Source organism: Leucoraja erinacea, unplaced genomic scaffold (assembly GCF_028641065.1).
Source record: "Leucoraja erinacea ecotype New England unplaced genomic scaffold, Leri_hhj_1 Leri_389S, whole genome shotgun sequence".
Taxonomy (NCBI): domain Eukaryota; kingdom Metazoa; phylum Chordata; class Chondrichthyes; order Rajiformes; family Rajidae; genus Leucoraja; species Leucoraja erinaceus.
Window position 1 is genome coordinate 92,501 of NW_026576290.1, and position 18,681 is coordinate 111,181.

Genomic DNA, 18,681 nt, shown 5'->3' on the forward strand with positions numbered 1-18,681 from the left:
GTGTCGGCACCCTCCGGTCTTATGACTAGCTCCCACCTGGCGGCAGGAAGGTGAAGCCCTCAGTCCTATGACATCCGAATACAGCGAGGAACCCGGCGTGGTCATCCGAATATCTTTGTTTCTCTTTTTTTTATGCAATGTAATTCAGATTCAGATTCAATTTAATTGTCATTGTCAGTGTACAGTACAGAGACAACGAAATGCATTGGTGTTGGTGTCGTAGCGTTTCCTGTAAATAAATCTTACTGTAAGCTTTGTTTCGTTTTGAAATATAACATTTTATTTTACGGTTTAGTATTGTTTTTGTTTTGAATCACATATATTGGGGCACCATAATCTTTTCAGTGCTTAGGGCCTCTAAAGGGCTTAATTCAGCTCTGCCCGGTGAGACCACTCCTGGAGTATTGTGTGAAGTTTTGGTCTCCTAATTTGAGGCAGGACATTCTTGCTATTGAGGGAGTACAGAGTAGGTTCTCCAGGTTAATTCACGATATGATGAAAGAATGGGTCGTCTGGACGTGTATTCGTTGGAATTCTTTGGATGAGTGGGGATCTTATCGAAACATATAAAATTCTTAGAGGATTGTACAGAGTAGATGCAGGAAACATTTTCCTGATGTTGGTAGAGTCCAGAACCAGGGGTCACAGTTTAAGGTTGGCCATTTAGGACTGAGATGAGGAGAAACTTTATTACACAAGGAGCTGTGAATCTGTGGCATTCTCTGCCACAGAAGGCAGTGGAGGGGTGCGTGGGGGAATGGGTGTGTGAGGGCTAAGGGCAAAGATCCTATAGCAGAGCAAGATAGGCTACTCCTGCTAAATGCAATGGACTGACGTGTAGTACGCTATGGAGGGGATCATGGGCATTTTTCCACGCCCATTTTAGCAACCTGAGCCTACCTGACCCGACCCGACCCGACTCGCACTGTAATCAATGTTACGGGGCAACAGTTTGTGTGGGTTAGATTCATAAATCTGTCAGTTCAAACTTCTTGTCAAGAATAAAATTTGATTCTGGTAATTGTTTTTTTTAATGTTTTTTAAATCATTTCTTTTTAAATGGCTCACAAGCAGTGTTTGAGTTGATTTTGTAGTAACCGGAACCGACCCGACTCGCAGGGTGATTGACAGGGGGGGACTTCTTGTGCGTGATTATAGGGTTAGATTCATAATTCTGTTAGTTCATAATTCTGTTGATTCTTGTTAAAGAATAAAATGTTTATAAACACACATACATGAAAATTATATAAATGTATATAACGCACACAATTATATTTCTTCTAATCCAATAATGAACTTTATATTTCAGACTAGACAAGGGACATTAAATAAGAAACATTGTAAATAAGAAACATTGTAAACCTCCCTGCAACTTCACACACACTAGGCCTTATCCCCCCCCCCCCCCCCCCCCCCTCCCCGCCCGCCGCTCCCTCTCCCCGCCTGCCCCCTTACCTGCCAATGCCCCCCCCCCCCTCCTATGCCTCTCTCTCCTCGCCGCCCCCCACCCCCACACTCTCTCTCCTCGCTGCCCCCGGGCCCCGCACTCTCTCTCCTCGCTGCCCCGGACCCCGCACTCTCTCTCCTCGCTGCCCCGGGCCCCGCACTCCTCCCCGCTGCCCCGGGCCCCGCACTCCTTCTCCCCGCTGCCCCGGATCCCGCACTCCTTCTCCCCGCTGCGGATCCAATCTTTGGCCGGAAGCAAGAAGGCGGGAGCAAGAAAGCGGAGCAAGATGGCGGAACAAGATGGCGGAGGCAGGTTGCTAAAATGAGGCATAAAATCACCCATGAATCCGCCCATGAACGTACCTCACTTTTGCGTGAGAGTAACCCATCTTGCTCTGCTATAGGATCTTTGGGTAAGGGGCGCTGCACCCGCAAGTGAATTGCACGCACGGTGCCCTGATATCGCCGCCCCTGCCATTGTGCAGAGTAACGTGGGGGGCGGCATGCATCATGGGAAGTAGGTCACACAATGCTGTATTCACTCATCGGGTTGGATGTTTTTTCGGTCACGACCCTTCTGCAGACCTGAAATGTTGCCTATCCATGTTGACCAGAGATGTTGTCTGACCTGCTATGTTACTCCAGCACTTTGTGTCTTTTTGTGTATGAACCAGCATCTGCAGTTCCTTGTGTCTACCAAAGATAGACACAAAGTGCTGGGGAAAAAATATGGGCAGCGTTTCAGGTTTTGGGACACTTGGCTATTTGTCGATTTTCCCGATATTGGGGGAGTCCAGAAGAATAAGATGTCGGCCACTTAGGACTGAGATGAGGAAAATCTTTTTCACCCAGAGAGTTGTATATTTGTGGAATTCTCTGCCACAGAATTGTATCTATTGACTATTGACACACTATTGACTATTGACTATTGTATGCAAATTCACTGGATGTTTTCAAGATAGAGTTAGATTTAGCTCTGACGGCTAACGGAATCGAGGGATTTGGGAAGAAAGTAGGAACGGGGTACTGTTTCTGGATGATCTGTCATGATCATATTACATGGCGGTGCTGGCTCGAAGGGCCGAATGGCCTACTCCTGCACCTATTGTCTATGTTTTTTTGAAACGTCACCTCTCCACGTTCCCCACGAATGCTGCCCGACCCGCTGAGTTACTCCAGCACTCTGTGACTTTCTTCCCATTATGCATGCTGCCCCCCACGTGACTCAGCTGCAATCACCGGCGGGGCGGTGCTGGCAGTCCCCCCTCGGATTCGTGGTGACGTCAGGGCGCTGGTCGTGCACGTCGTGTGTGTGGCAGACATCACGATGCATGGTGGGGATACGTCATGGCGCAGGGCGGCTGGGTGGCCGACGTGCGGCCCCCCCTTCTCCCACTTGCTTCCTTATTCCCCCCTCACCTCTCCCTCTTCTCGCCCTCCCCTCACTTCCACCATCCTCATCGCCCTTCCCTCCTTCGCCCCGCACTTCACCCCCTCACCCTCTCCCCTTCCCCCTCCACCCCCCTTCAAGCACTAGTAATGTCCACGCATTTGTAATGCTCTGTTTGTTAATGCTCTGTGTTGCCCTCCTGCAGGGTTTAGGAGCCGTTGCTGTGGAAGGAGTATCGGGGACGTGAGAGGCCATTGAGGGCAGCCAGGGTGCTGGTGAGCCCCCCCTCCCCATCTCCTTGGTGTGCGGCTGAGCTTCGATGGAGGAACACATGGCGGAGCACAACAAGGAGAAGCGTTGTGAGTGCGATGTGTGTGGCAAGGCCTGGCAGTACCCATGCCATCTGGAGATCCACCGGCGGGTTCACACGGGAGAACGCCCATTCGACTGCACGGAATGTGGCAAGAACTTCACCAGCTACTACAACCTGCAGCGGCACAACCGCAGGCACTACGGCGAGAGGCCCTTCAGCTGCTCGGAGTGCGGCAAGGGTTTCACAACGACGCAGGATCTGAAGAAGCACCGGCGGGTGCACACGGGCGAGAAGCCCTATGGTTGCTCCACCTGTGGCAAAAGCTTTACCCAGTTGTCGGGGCTGCTGAATCACCGGCGGGTGCACAGCAGTGAGCGTCCCTTCACTTGCTCCGCCTGTGGCAAAGGCTTCAAGTCATCGCCGGAACTGAAGGTGCACAGGCGGGTGCACACCGGGGTGTGGCCCTACACCTGCAGCGACTGCGGCAAGGGCTTCACCAGAGCTTGCAGCCTGCTGGTGCACCAGCGCACCCACACCAGCGAGCGCCCCTACACCTGCGCCCAGTGCGGCAAGGGCTTCACCTGCTCCACCCAGCCTGCTGAAGCACCAGCGGGTGCACGCCGGTGACAGTCCCGTCCCCGGGCATTTCGGCTGCTCCGATCGCAGCTAGGACTTCGAGAAGGCGCAGGGGCCTGAAGATCCACCCGCGGGCGTACACGGGAGCGAGGCCCTGCGGCTCCTCCACCTGCGGCAAGAGCTTTGCCCAGTTATCGGGGCTGTGGGTGCACCGGCGGGTGCACAGCAGTGAGCGGCCCTTCACCTGCTCTGCTGCGGAGGCTTCAGACTGCGGCACAGGCTTGCACAAGACGTCCTGCAGCACTGCGAAGGGCTTCACCCGCTCCAGCAACCTGCTGGTGCACCAGCGCACCCACACCAGTCAGCGCCCCTACACCTGCATCCAATGCGGTAATGGCTTCACCAGCTCCACCAGGCTGCTGTCCCACCAGCGGGTGCACACCGGCAACCGTCCCGTCCCCAGACTGGTGTGTGGAGAGCGCTTTGCCATGACCTCCCACGCCCTGTCTCGCCAGAGCGAGGACACCAGTGGCCAGCCCTATGACTGCCCGTACTGCGGTGAGGCATTTGACAGTTCGCGAGGATTGCGGCAGCACCAGCGGGCCCACGCCAGTGAGCGGCTGTTCCCACCGTGACAAGAGAGCACGAGGGCTGCGGGAGCACCAGCGGATACACACCAGAGAGAGACCCTTTGGGTGTGCTGAGTGTGGCAAGGGTTTCACCCACGCGGTGAGCGTCCCTTCCCCTGCCCGTCCTGTGGTAAGTGCTTCACCTGCCTTGACCACCTGCTGGAGCACCGGCGAGTGCACACCGGCCAGCGTCCCTTCACCTGCTCACTATGTGGCAAGGCCTTTGCCCGCTCCTCCAGCCTACTGGCACACCGCCACGTGGATAGGTGCTGTTTGGGTAGACAAAAATGCTGGAAGGAATGGGTAATGTTATGTGGGAATTGAGTTTTTTGAAAAAAAATTTAGGTCGGTCTATTGGTATTGATTGAAATAAGTGCAACATTTGTGGGAGAAAAATCATTTTTATGGCTTATTCTGCCTATTAAAGACATCGGAAGAGTTTTCCAAAATTGGGTCAAAGCATGTAACTTGGTAAGTAAAGGCAAATAATTTGCATTAAATAAAGAGTTGTATTTTCTAGTTATTTGAATACCCAGATATTTAAATTTTTCTGTGGCAATTCTAAATGGGAATTTATATGGGACTATAAATCCCATAGAATCCAAAGACTACATTTATATAAACCCAAACAATTCGATGGACTTACACTTCCCAATTTGGACTTACTACTGGACATATAATATCAAAATGTAGTCACTGGTTGGACAACTCAACACAACAGGCAGAATGGATAGTAATGGAGAGAGAGGGTTGTTCTCCTTTTAACATAGGAGCGATCCTTCTCTCCCCAATAAAACTGAATAATACAATATACAAGGGAAATCCGAATATCCATAGAAACATAGAAAAATAGGTGCAGCAGTAAGTGTTACGACTCCCGGATGCAGGTACTTCAGAGCCTCGTAACATAATTCAAAAAACCAGGTTCAAGTTCAAAAATCTTTTAATTATTCAATGGAACACAAAATCCAAACCTGATTTAAACAACCCAGTCAGGGATATGGATGGACTAACAAACAATTAAACAGTGCTCCAGCCAGCCACGTAATGGGCCGTCGAACCAGAGACTCTAAAACCTGCCTAAAGAGATATAACCTTGAAACAAAATACACGAAAACACTAAGGTCAGCCCTTATCCGTCCCGATTCAATATTTGTTAACAAGTAATGGTGAAAGTACACAAAGTTCTATGCCATGTGGCCAGTCCTTCTGCAGCTCACACCAGCAGACTGCTCACGTCAGGGTTGACGAAGAAGAGAGAGAATCCTGGGAGATTCTGGTATTTAAGCTTCAGATGAGTCACCTGTCACCTGACGCAGCTTGGCCAATCGGGTACAGGAGCTTTTTAACCCCTTGATTCCAGACTCACAGCTACGAGGCCTGTGCTCGGGAGAGAAACAGAAAGGTAAGTACATAGCATTCACCGGGCGGGTGGGTGGGTGGGGGGCGCTTAACAGTAGGCCATTCGGCCCTTCGAGCCTGCACCGCCATTCGATATGATCATGGCTGATCATCCAACTCAGTATCCCATTCCTGCCTTCTCTCCATACCCCCTGATCCCTTTAGCCACAAAGGTCACATCTAACTCCCTCTTAAATATAGCTAATGAACTGGCCTCAACTACATTCTGTGTCAGAGATTTCCACATATTCACCACTCTCTGTGTAAATAGTGATTTTCTCATCTCGGTCCTAAAAGACTTCCCCCTTATCCTTAAACTGTGACCCCCCTAGTTCTGGACTTCCCCAACATTGGGAATAATCTTCCTGCATCTAGCCTGTCCAACCCCTTAAGAATGTTGTACGTTTCTATAAGATCCCCCCTCAATCTTCTGAATTCTAGCGTGTACAAGCTGTGGGTGCAAATCATACAGCTCCCAGAAAGCGGCCACACAACTGCTTATGGTGTTATAAAAGGAGTTTTGCGTACGTCATGGAGTTGAGCATAAAGGTCCTGCTGCAGCTTTATAGAAACATAGAAACATAGAAAAATAGGTGTAGGAGTAGGCCATTCGGCCCTTCGAGCCTGCATTTTCAATATGATCATGGCTGATCATCCACTCGTATCCTGTACCTGCCTTCTCCCCATACCCACTGATCCTTTTAGCCACAAGGGCCACATCTAACTCCTTCTTTAAGCGGGCAAACTCAAGTATGTGAACATAAGGGAATGCGTCAATTTAAGCAATGACTCAAAGAGGTAATAATAATAATAGTAAGGATCGGACCTAGCAGGGAAAGCCCGATTATCTAAATCACCTTGGAATAAAAAGCTTCATTCTTGAATGACCTCAGTGCCTTTCTTACCAAAGTGTCCGCTTTGGGTCGGGGATTGGCGGCGAGGGCCGAGAGATGTGCCGTCGGAAAACCACGTGATTAGTCGGACAGCCCAGACTCGAGGAGAAACAAGGAACTGCAGATGCTGGTTTACACCACATATAGATACAAAGTGTTGGAGTAAACCCAGCGGTCAGGCAGCATCTCTGCAGAAAACAGACGGGTGACGTTTCCGTTTCTTTTTTCGCCTCCAACTCTTCACACATTCCCATCCCGCTCTTCCAATGTCATCTTCCACCCCCTTACCTTCAGTCTGAAGAAGAGTTCCGACCCGAAACGTCACCAATCCTTTTTCTCCAGAGATGGCACCTGACACACTGAGTTACTCCAGCACTTTCTGTCCATCCCAGGTTTGTGCACGGAATGGAACAGGTTGTGTTGGAGGATTATGGATTTCTCTTCCCTCCCCTCCCCACCCCGCGAAAGGCGCCGACAGACATAGGGGTATTTTTACATGGCTATCTGACAAACCATGGCATGGTTTTGCCACGCCCCTCCGTTACCAGGCTGTGAAAACGGAGAGCATGAGAAAGAGTTTCTTCCCACAGGCCATTAGGACTGTAAACTCCTATCTCACCAGGGACTAACTTACTCTGCCAATTTACAGTTTTGTGGTGTCTTTTTTAAAATTGCTGTTTTTTTTTCATTTATTTCTCCCACAAATATTTAATATGTGGATATGTGATTCTGTTCCATTCTGTTTTGTAGTTGTTTGTGCACAATTCGGAAGCATTGCCACTTTTAATTTCACTGCACATTTCACTGCACTGTGTGTCACGTATGTGACGAATGAACTTGACTTGACTTGACTTGAGCGACGAATCAGTAGGCGACAGTCACGTGGATGCTTCACAATTTTATTCAGGACAAGAGCCAGGAAGATAAGTTACAGCTTTACAAAACTTTGTTTTGGCCTCAGTTGTAATATTGCGTGCAGTTCCGTTCGACCCTTTACAGAAAGGATGTGGAGGGTTTGGAACGGGTGCAGAGGAGGTCTAACATTATCATTTATATATTTGAAGGTATTACCTACAGGAAAAGGGTGGACAGCTTCAGGGACCGACCTGGAACGCATTGCCAAGGGTGGTGGTGGAGCAGATACGATAGGTATTGGATAAGCGCAGAGACAGGCAGGGGATGGGGAGATATGGATGTCGTGCGGGCAGAGACGATTAGATTAACATGGTATCATTCAGGATGCTGGACTGCGCGCCATTCGCTCCCCGCCCCACAATCACGCGCGTACACTTCCACTTCGCATAGGGTCAGATAGTCGTGGCCGGTCATCACCACGTCAACAAAGCGCCCAAGCATCCCGTGACAGTCGAGGACGGCGGTCTCCCCGGCCTTCAGGGAGGAGATCGTCCCGCACCTGCAGGGAAGGAAGATCCCATGGTGGTCAGCAAGTGGTGGCGGTCACAGCACCCCCCCCCCCCCCCCCCCCCATCCCCCCAACCTCCACCCCCCCCGCCCGCCGTGGGACACAGGCACAGGCAGCTGCGAGAGGCGTCTGCCGAACAACAGCCGTTCCCCATCAGCTGCCCCCCCCCCCCCAAGCGACCGTCTCTGCACACCCCACCCACACCGACAGTCTCTGCCACAGAGCTGCCCCACCCACACCGACAGTCTCTGCCACAGAGCTGCCCCACCCACACCGACAGTCTCTGCCACAGAGCTGTCCCATCCCCACTGACATTCCCTCCCACAGAGGTGTCCACACACTCCAAGTGTCCCCTGATCTAAGCACTCCCCACCCCGGCCCAGGTAACCCCCTCCCTGCCTGATGAAGGCCGATAAACCATTGCTCGTTCCCTCTGATCTCCCTTTCAATGCTCTAACCCGGAGAGTACATCAGGTTACCGTAATTGTGTCACCTCTTTGTAAAACAACCCCTCCATCCCTGTAACCGCCTCGTGGGTCTTCGCTGAACTCTTTGGCTTGTAGGTCAGCAGAATTCGCGACTTGCCTGCATTTGGCCCAAACCACTCTCAACCTTTCCAATCCACATACCTGTCCAAATGTATTTTTTTTAAATGTGGTCCTTAGGTTCCGATTAACCCTTCCCCCTCTCACTTAACACCTTATGTCCCCCGGTTCCAAATTCCCCTAACCTTGGGAAAAGACTTAATGCATTCGCCATATCCATTCCCCTCTTGATTTCTACATCTTTAAGTTCACCCGTCTGCCTCCTGCGTTGTAAGAAACAGTCCCAACGTCCCAAACCTGTCCCTTTTGCTCAGGCTCTCGACACATAGCGTTACCCCCGTAAATCTTCTCAGCGCTCTTTCCAGGTGTAGATGGTTTATGCATGCAACCTATAATGTAGCTACATCAATACCACTAACCACGCCTTAGTCATCTCAGTATAACTGTGATATCTTCCCCTTGCTCCTCCCTTGGTTCCAGTACGCCTGAAGACTAGATGCAGTCAGTACTGGGACGTGCTTCACATGTGCCTTTATTAAACACTCAGTAAAGTTACAGTGTGTCAGACTTAACTTCTTTACACCAGGGAATGGCATTTTTGATACAGCAGGCTGACCGAACCTAAACTTGGTGCTCTGTATGCGGTCTCACCAACGTCTTGTACAAATGAAATGTAAAATCCCAATTCATATCCTTAACTATTTATTGTCCTTAAGTTTGAACTGATTGTATCTATGTATGGGACATCTATCTGTTTGGTTAGCAACGGTTTAAATTAAAGGATAGAAATATTAAAGGGGATCAGAGGGAGATCATTTCACCCAGACCTTAGTAGGGATGTGGAACTCAGTAACTGGGTTGGTTCTGACACACCCCCCCCCCCCCCCCCCCCCCCCCCCCCCCCCCCCCCCCCCCCACCACCACCACCACGCCCACCTCGGGGATTACCTGTCACTGAGATTGCTCGTGCTCGACTTGCCCTGTGACGCTAGCACTTTTTCCGCGGGCATACTTACACTGGGTTTTGTCCGCCGTGGTGTTTCAATGCATTGCCAACATGGACCGTCACGTTCTTGAACCGCTCGGAGCAGCAGTCGGCCCTGTTGGTGATCTTCACCGAGAGCACACTTTCCCGCGCGAACAGGTCAACACTCCACCACGGCTCCGACTCCCATTCGGTGTGGGTGCACGATTTGTGGTCGTAGGTGCCGTCCCGAGATCCATCGATCGCTTTGTCCGCAGTTCCGTATTTGTAGGTGGTGGACTGGGTGGCTCTCCCCCGCATCGCTACGTTCCCTGAGCAAACAAATATTTGCCTGCATTTGGCCCAGATCCTATTAAAACCTTCCTATCCATATATCTGTTCAAATGTATTTTAAACGTTGTCATTGGATCCATTTCTAAAGCATCATTGGGCACCTCTTTCGACAAACGGACCATCATCTGAGTGAAACAGTTGCGCCTGAGTTCCCTCTTAAATCTTTTCCCTCTCACTTTAAGCCTGTTTTCTATATTTCCTCTCCACTGGGAAAAAAAGACTGTGTGCACTTTATCCATGGCTTCATGATCCTGCAAATCTCAATAAAGCCATCCAACAGCCCCCGACGTTCCAAAGAAAAAAGTTCCAACCAATCCAACCTCTCTCTGTAACTCAAGCCTGCAAGCCCAGATGAAATCCTGGTGAATCTCTTATGCGCCCTTCCCAACTTATTTTAGTTTAGATTAGAGATACAGCGCAGAAACAGGCCCTTCGGCCGACCGATTCCGCATCGCCCAACGATCCCCGCACATTAGTACATACTAGGGAAAATTTACACTTAAACCAAGCCAATGAACCTACAAACCAGCACGTATTTGGAATGTGGGAGAACGTACTCGGAGAACAGGCAAGCAGCTCACGGGGAGATCGTACAAACTCCGTACAGACAGCACCCGTAGTTGAAATCGAAACCGGGTCTCCGGAGCTGCAAGCGCTGAAAGGCAGCTCCAGCGTGCCGCCCTTAAAGACGTGGCACTTGTAGCTGGGCGACCAGACTCGGAAACAATGCTCGCAGTGTAGCCTCACTGGCATAGGGGTGATCTAATCACCCAACCTAGCGAAGAATATTTGTGTGTTGGTCCCTGAAGCAGATTTGCAATAGCTCCTTATAATTATTCCACTGTCTTAAATCTCTACTCTAACAGCAGCAATTGTCACTCTTATCCCCCTGTCCCACTTAGGAAACCTGAACGGAAACCTCTGGAGACTTTACGCCTCACCCAACGTTTCCGTGCGGTTCTCGGAGGTTTGCAGGTGGTTGCCGGAGGTTGCAGATAGTGGAAGCAGGTAGGGATACGGACAAAAACCTTCGGGAACCGCACGGAAACATTGGGTGGGGCACAAAGTCTCCAGAGGTTTCCGTTCAGGTTTTCTAAGTGGAACAGGGGCATAACTATGTTCTCCTTAATCTCCTCACAGATCTGTCGATTCTCCGTCTCCTGGCACCCAGAGAGCGGTCCCCACCGCCCTTGTAGGTGACCCTTGGACTATATTCAATCGTTCATTATGGACCTAATCGCCCAATAAACATTATGCCCACAGTTCGGACCCGGAGCTGGGATCCCCCCGTACACGGAAATGAGCGGACAGAATGGGCCTTTAAGGAGAGTAGGCATCGGGAGCGTCACAGACAGCGTCTCTCTCACCACAAGCCAACGCGTTGATGGCACCCGCGGTGCAGCAAACAGTGATGACCATCCACACTGCGTCCCGCATCCTGGCTACTTGGCAACAGCGGGATCACTAGCACAACCAAAACCAGCCGAACCAAAACCTGAAACCAAACACAATATGGCTGCAAACTCTCGGGAAATGAGAGGGTGAGTTAATGTTCCCGCCGGAGACTCTTTGACCGACCCCGGAGCGCTGAGCGCTCGCACCTTGGCCCACTCTGTAAGTCCTCGCTGAAATCTCTCTGAAATATCCTATCCCCCCCTCCCCCCCGCCCCCGCCCACCCCACCTCACCCCCACCCTCAACTCTCTCCCGCGACAAACCCGCCGTATTCCCCCCCTTATCTATTCCGCGGGTCAGACCCACAGACTTATATGCGGACCCGGGGCGGCCAGCGACGAAGCCCGGGCTGCAGCATACCTCGCTCGGGATCCTCGGCAGACTGCGGCGCCTCCGTTCTCTGCCGCCTTTTGTGTAGACGCTCAGACACGCCCCCGGCGCACCGGTGGCCCTCTCCACCTCCACTTTTGCCCCGCCCCACACCACCCCGCCGCTCCAAAACAGTTTTTTTGTGTATATCTTTCATTAATTGTTCTTTATCTCTACACCATCGTCTATATCTCACGTTTCCCTTATCCCTAACTCTGAAGGAGTTTGTGGACCCGAAACGTCACCCGTTCCAGCGATACTGCCTGTCCCGCTGAGTTACTACAGCTTTCTGTGCATATTTTCGGTATAAACCAGCATCTGCATTTACTTTCTACACAGAATCATTTGTCTGTTTAGCTCCTATCCATGAACTCGCCCAAATATCGTTTAAACATTCTGATGTTGCCTGTCTCTGGTAGCTTGCTCCAAATACCACCACCTTCTTTGTATCTGAATCAGGACGATGGCGTACAAAAGGATTGGCATAACAATGATAGGTCCCGCCACCTCAGGGATCAACCTCGTGAACCTACGCTGCACTGCTTCAATCACAAGGATATCCTTCCTCAAATTAAGATACCAAAACTGTACACAATACTCCAGATGTGGTCTCACCAGAGCCCTGTATAACTGCAGAAGAACCTCTTTACTCCTTTACTGAATTCTTCTTGATATAGAAGATGTAGATTTTTGATATATATTCTTCCTGCTGTACCTGCACGCCAATTTTCTGTGACTGTGTACAAGGACACCCAGGTCTCGCTGTACCTCCCCCTTATCTAACCTAACCCCATTGAGATAATAATCTGCCCCCTTGTTTTTGCTTCCAAAGTGGATAACCTCACATGTATCTGTATTCTGACTTCAGAATTAAGGGACAGAAGTTTAGGGGTAATATGAGGGGGAACCTCTTTACGCAGAGAGTGGTGGCGGTGTGGAATGAGCTCCCAGTGGAAGTGGTGGAGGCAGGTTCATTGGTATCATTTAATAATAAATTGGATAGGCATATGGATGAGAAGGGAATGGAGGGTTATGGTACGAGTGCAGGCAGGTGGGACTAAGGGGTAAAAAAAATTTGTTCGGCATGGACTTGTAGGGCCGAGATGGCCTGTTTCCGTGCTGTAATTGTTATATGGTTATATGGTTATATGGTATCTATATTATACTGCATCTGCCACGCATCTGCCCACTCACTCAACCTGTCCAGGTCATCCTGCAAACTCCTAACATCCTCTTCACAGTTTACACTGCCACCCAGCTTTGTGTTCACACTGCCATCCGCAAACTTTCTAGTGTTGCTCCTAATTCCCTCTTCCAAATCATTAATAGATATGGTAAATAGTTGCGGCCCCAAGTCAGGCTAACTGGTCTGTAATTCCCCGTTCTCTCTCTCGCTCCTTTCCTGAAAAGTGGGATAACATGTAATGTTTTCCTCCAATCCACAGGAACTAAATCTGAATCTATTGAACATTGGAAAATGGTCACCAATTCATCCACTATTTCTAGATCCACCTCCCCGGGGACCCTGCGATTCAGACCATCAGGTCCAGGGGATTTATCAACCTTCAGTCCCATTAGCCTACCCAATACTATTTCTCGCCTAATGAAAAATTCTTTCAGTTCCTTTACCCCCTTACAGTACATCTAGGAGATTGTTTGTGTCTTCCTTAGTGAAGACAGATCCGAAGTACCTATTCAACTCTTCTGCCATTTCCTTGTTGCCCATAATAATTTTACCCGTGTCTGCCTTCAATGCACCCACATTTGACTTTGCTACGCTTTTTCCCTTAATATATCCAAAGAAGCTTTTACTGTCCTTCTTTATGTTCCTGGCCAGCTTCCCTTCGTACTTCATATTTTTCAGCCCGTATTGCCCGCCAGTGTAACCACCAAGGTCATTGGATTAAGTTACAAAAATGTCCGTGTACTAACAAATAAAATACTCCAAAACGAAGCATAAAACGTGCGGGTGGCGTTTTATTGAGTGAAGCTGAATCAATAATGATCTTATCTCGATTTACTTTTGAACGACAGTTCATTTTAAGTTGCTTCCTCATTTTTCAGTGGTTTCCCGATAATAAAAACGGGTTTAACCGGAGATACATTTTAATATGTTGTCAACCTCCCGTGTTTATCTGAGCAATATGTTTTCGGCAAATTTCCTTCAACCAGTTCGGCTGCGGTGCAAAGATTACTGTCCACTTTCATGGAATTTCCGAAATAGTGTGTTCTTCTCCCGCCGCCACGTTATTTTTCATGTGTAGGAAGGAACTGCAGATACTGGTTTAAACCGAAGATAGATAAAATACACGGTTATAACTCGGCGGATCAGACAGCATCTCTGGAGAAAAGGAACATGTGACGCTACGGGTCCAGACCCTTCTTCAGACCCTTGTTTAATGCCTGATGAATAAATGTTCTGAAATGGAGAAGCGGAGACTTTGAATAATCCAAAGACGCAATAAATACAGATTGCACATCATTTGGAAAAAAACTAGTGATCATTCGCAGTCTAAAATCAAAATTAACACAGCAGCCAAATGCAGCGTGGCGATCCGAAACATGTTCTCCGGAGATGTTAGTTCAGCACTTTTGTTTTTCAAGACAACAGCACCAGGGTAGTGGGAGATGTGGGGTGGGGGGAAACGGGGGGGGGGGGGGTGGGGGGGGATATTTAATGGAACACAAGCCTTGCTGTCCTGTAGACTCTGACAGAAACCTGTTGGTTATGAGAGGTTTAGAGGGATAGAGGCCAAATGTGAGACGAGGACATCCCTCAGTCTCCTGCACTGCAAAGAACAAAAACCTCAAACCTATCCACCTTCTTCTTGCAACTTCAGGAAGGACCTCCAGGAAGGACCTAGCTTGGCATGACACAAGTTGCACCGAGGGGACTTGTTCCGTGCTGTAACAATCTATGACTCCCCATAACCAAACCATGTAAATCTCTCAGAGCGGGAACCATTCTTGAAGCGCACGGAGAGTTGTGACAGAATCCCTGGTTTACAGGCAGGACACAAAGTTGGCGATGTGGGGGGAACTTAAAGGGACATTGACCACCCCCTCGCCCTCTCTGTATTTATTCCCCCTACATTCCCACATTTTCTACATTTTGCAAGGCCTCCCTTGAACGGAGAACGCTCCAATGATCCGCTCTCTACCGCAGGGATTTGCTCGCCACATAATCTAATTGTTTTAGAAATTTACAGCATGGGAACAGGCCTTTGGATATCCAATTCGCCATAAATGACTCGATTATCACATCATTTGGAGGGGGGCTCCTGATCTTCTTCGGGTCTACAATAATTTATTAATACCTCCCGCCCCCCCCCCCCCCCCTCCCCCCCCCCCCCCCGCCCCCCCCCCCCTTTGGGGGGGGCCCGGGGGGGGGGGGGGGGGGGGCCCCCCCGCAGTGGCTGCCGGGTTTGGGGGGGGGTTTGGGGGGGGGGCCCCCGCCCCCCGCCCCTCCCCGGGGACCCAGGGGGAGACCCGGGGGGGGCTTTGGGGCACCCGGCGGGGGGGGGGGCGGGGGGGGGGGGGGGGGGGGGGGGGGGGGGGGGGGGGGGGGGGGGGGGGGGGGGGGGGGTTGGGGGGGGGGGGGGGGGGGGGGGGGGGGGGGGGGGTGGGGGGTGGGGGGTGGGGGGGGGGGGGGGGGGGGGGGGGATATTCCCTGGGGGGGGGGGGAGCCTTGGCCCCCTTAGACCCCCCCTCCCCCCCTCCGGGGGGGGATGAAAGGTTTAGACTGGAACCCAATAGCCCCCACCCCCCCCGGGGCTTATCCTGTAGTCTCACTGCACCGCAAAAAACCGCGCGGCCCCACCCCTAGAAGGACCTTATCCCCACCCCCCCCCCCCCCCCTCCATCCCCTCATTCCCCCCCCCTCCCCCAAAGGGAACCTAACCCTCAAACCCTATCCACCTTTCTTCAACCACCATACCCCGGTAACTCAGAGTGCTACCCCTCCAGGAAGGACTCCCCCCTTTCCTAGCTTGGGCTCCCCCTAATGAACCATGAGGGTCCCCCAGACGGGATGGGACCATTCCTTCCGAAGCGTAACATCTATGAGATCCCCCCAACCAACCCTGTAAAACAGCTCCTCAGAGACAGCGAGAACCATTCTCCCCCCCCCGCACGTGGGATTGTTACTTGAATCCACCCACCCCTACCTCATCACACAGTATGCCCTTCCCCCCCCCCCCTCTACAGTTGGCGGATGTATCGACTTCCATGGGACATTGACCCTGACCACGCACCCCCCCCAAGCCGCCCGCCTCTCCCCCCTATACCCATTCCCCCTCCCCCCAATCCCCTGTTATTCCCTCTAGCATTGGAAGGCCACCCTTGAACCCCCCCGCGCTCCAATTCAACCATCGATTGCTCCTAGACCTGTATCCCTTGGAGGTGCTCCCCACATTCCTAATGCTAGGCCCCCCACCCCCATTTAACCCCCCCCCCCAGCCCACCCCCCTCCCCCAACCACGTTACCCCCCCCCCCTCCACCTCCCCTGCTGCTCCCCCTCCCCTCCTGGCCATATTTTATGAAGGCCAACCGCGCACCCACCCCGCCTCCGGCTCTTCGCGCCGTTGGATTTAGTTTCTTCTATATACACGGTTTAAAGACCCATATCAGGTTTACCGCTTAATTTGCAATTCATTTCACCCCCAATCCAAAAGAAAATCACTCCACAGTTCATTTTTTAAAGAAAACGTGACTTACGCGGACTGCAAAGACTTAATAATGTTTGCAACACACACTTCAGTAGTATATAAGTCTGTATATTTAAATCAAACTTCAACATAAAATGGATTTGACACAAAGGTTCACTGTCACCATTTTAATATGGTAGTAAAAACAGACGAGAAACATGTAGAGCGTATATAGTAACGTCGACATATGATAGTGAACGACAATCTTCTGTTTGAGTGATGTAAACCAACCTGTGCCCTGACAGGGATTACACCAGGCATTTATCTATTCCATCCTACCATTGAATTATTATTTGAGGCCATTCACACCATGCCACACATTACCATTGTAAGTCGACCTCATTTCAGTGTTTAGTTACAACAGGCAGATTACCTAAACAATCTTAAATATTGTCAGATAATTTATTAACCCGGGGGCTGTAAGTGGAAACAAATTGAAAGTATATTTAGAACATAAACCCAGAAAAATAATTGCTTTACCCAAAGAGTGACAAATGTTTGGAATAATCCTGTAACAGAGAAGAGTCCAAATGAAATCATGATCGTTGTAAACTCACGAGTCACTAAGGTAAACGCACGGGCCACTACAACGTGTTTACATGTTTCAATTGTTAACTTCAAAAGTACCTTTTACTCGTGAAAAACTTTAAACATGTTTGAATTTTTTCAAGAGTTATCAAGTTTCACGGATATGTGCCGTGAGAGCCACGAGTCGCTAAGTTGTGTCCACGAGTTCCGATCTTTCCGCTACGTTAATTGTACGTGATTACCACGATTTAACTTTGTTGTAAACTCGGTGTAACTCGTGAGTGAGCTCGCACAGTGTGACAGGTCAAGCTTCCCCCTCACCTAAAACCTTTACCCTCTGGTTCTTGATTCCCCTTCCCTGGGAAAAGACCTATCTATTCCACTCATGATTTTATTCTCCTCTATAAGATCACCCCTCATCCTCCTGCACTACAAATAATAAAATCCTAGCCTGACCCACGACTCCGTATAGCTCAGGCCCTCGAGTCCTGGCAACATCCCTGTAAATCATCCATGGTGTGTTGTGTTCCATGATGTCTGTGTGAATTGAATTGTTTGTGTGTCTTGTAGGAATCGTTTTGTTTGTATGGCTGTAGAAACGGAGATTCGTTTGAGCCTCACTGTGGATCAAATGACGGAATAAATATTGATTGATTGATATGGATTGATATGCACTTTTTCCAGCTGATAGCCAGGAACATCAGTGGGGAGAAACATCTATGGAGAAATAGGATGGGTGATGTTTCGGTTCGGGACCAGTCTGAAGATAGGTCCCAAGCTGAAACATCACCTATCCATTTTCTCCAAATATCTACGAACAAATTGTCCTACTTTAGAAGAGGTGACTTGGTCAAGGCCCCGTTTCCCTGCTATGTCACTCTAACTGGGTTAGGCAGGAAACGGGTTGACTTTAGGTGCAGAGAGCAGAGAGATAGGGTGAGAGGGGGTGGAGAGCGCTGAGAGCAAGAGTGGGGAGAGAGAGAGAGGTAGAGAGGAGGAGAGAAAGGGGGGGGGGGGGGGGGGGGGAGGTAGAGGAAGAGAGGGGAGAGAGAGGGGAGAGAGGTTGGAGAGAAGAGAGAGGGGAGAAAGGGGAGAGGGGGAGAGAAGGAGGGGTGGTGAGAGTGGGTGGAGAGTGCATGGCCAGAGGCAGCTGAATGATGGATTACCAAAGGTATTTAAGAAATGAATGATCACTGAAACAAGCTGTTCTAAACCTGGCAGGTCTGTCACAGAGCTCTGGTTACTTGGAACTGTTGACTTCAATACAGAGTGCTGCAGGCTGCAAACTGCCCACTCAGGTGAGGTGTTGTCAACCTCCCGTGTTTATCTGAGTGATATGTTTTTGGCAATTTTCCTTCAACCAGTTCCGGTTAAATCCGTTTTAAAAACCACTCAGTCACACAGAGGCATCACACGGCTCCCATTGAGTGTCACTGTTTGCAGGGTGAAAGGTCACCCGGTCCCCACTGCTCTGACAAATCTGTAACTCGGGATACAGACACAAGAGCAGTGGGCGGGCAGCATCTCCATCAGGTAGGCTGCCAGAGTATACAGCCGGATATCCACCCATCTGCCAATCACCTGTATCCACCTATCACTTGTCAGGCCTTGGTCTGCCCTCCATCTCCTTCCCAGCTTTCTGTCCCCGACTCCATCATTCTGAAGAAGGATTCTGACATGAAACATCAC

At 50.3% G+C, this 18,681-nt stretch overlaps 2 protein-coding genes across 3 annotated transcripts in view; one reads left to right on the forward strand and one right to left on the reverse strand.

Annotated features, from left to right (window-relative positions):
• Positions 1–3,969, forward strand: part of LOC129693684 (oocyte zinc finger protein XlCOF19-like) — a 4,526-nt gene extending 557 nt beyond the window's left edge. For both annotated transcript variants that reach the window (XM_055630465.1, XM_055630466.1), the window contains exon 2: positions 3,042–3,969. In XM_055630465.1, coding sequence (XP_055486440.1) covers positions 3,156–3,776 — 621 coding nt within the window. In that variant the 5' untranslated portion in view covers positions 3,042–3,155 and the 3' untranslated portion in view covers positions 3,777–3,969. The remainder of the gene's footprint in view (positions 1–3,041) is intronic.
• Positions 3,970–7,533: 3,564 nt separating this feature from the next.
• On the reverse strand, positions 7,534–11,821 carry LOC129693686 (fucolectin-like). Its single transcript, XM_055630468.1, has 4 exons — positions 11,747–11,821; positions 11,302–11,428; positions 9,633–9,912; positions 7,534–8,062 (listed from the first exon to the last, which is right to left on the reverse strand). The coding sequence occupies exons 2-4, from the start codon at positions 11,369–11,371 to the stop codon at positions 7,879–7,881; spliced, it is 534 nt and encodes a 177-aa protein (XP_055486443.1). The 5' UTR covers positions 11,372–11,428; positions 11,747–11,821; the 3' UTR covers positions 7,534–7,878.
• Positions 11,822–18,681: the final 6,860 nt, after the last annotated feature.

Bases quoted from the DNA above. Each gene is read 5' to 3' on its own strand.
- LOC129693686 (XM_055630468.1), bottom strand. From the start codon at position 11,371: ATGCGGGACGCAGTGTGGATGGTCATCACTGTTTGCTGCACCGCGGGT. The intron at 9,913-11,301 runs GTGAGAGAGACG...TTGTTTGCTCAG, and splicing joins CATCAACGCGTTGGCTTGTG to GGAACGTAGCGATGCGGGGG. The intron at 8,063-9,632 runs GTAAGTATGCCC...CCTTCCCTGCAG, and splicing joins CACGGCGGACAAAACCCAGT to GTGCGGGACGATCTCCTCCC.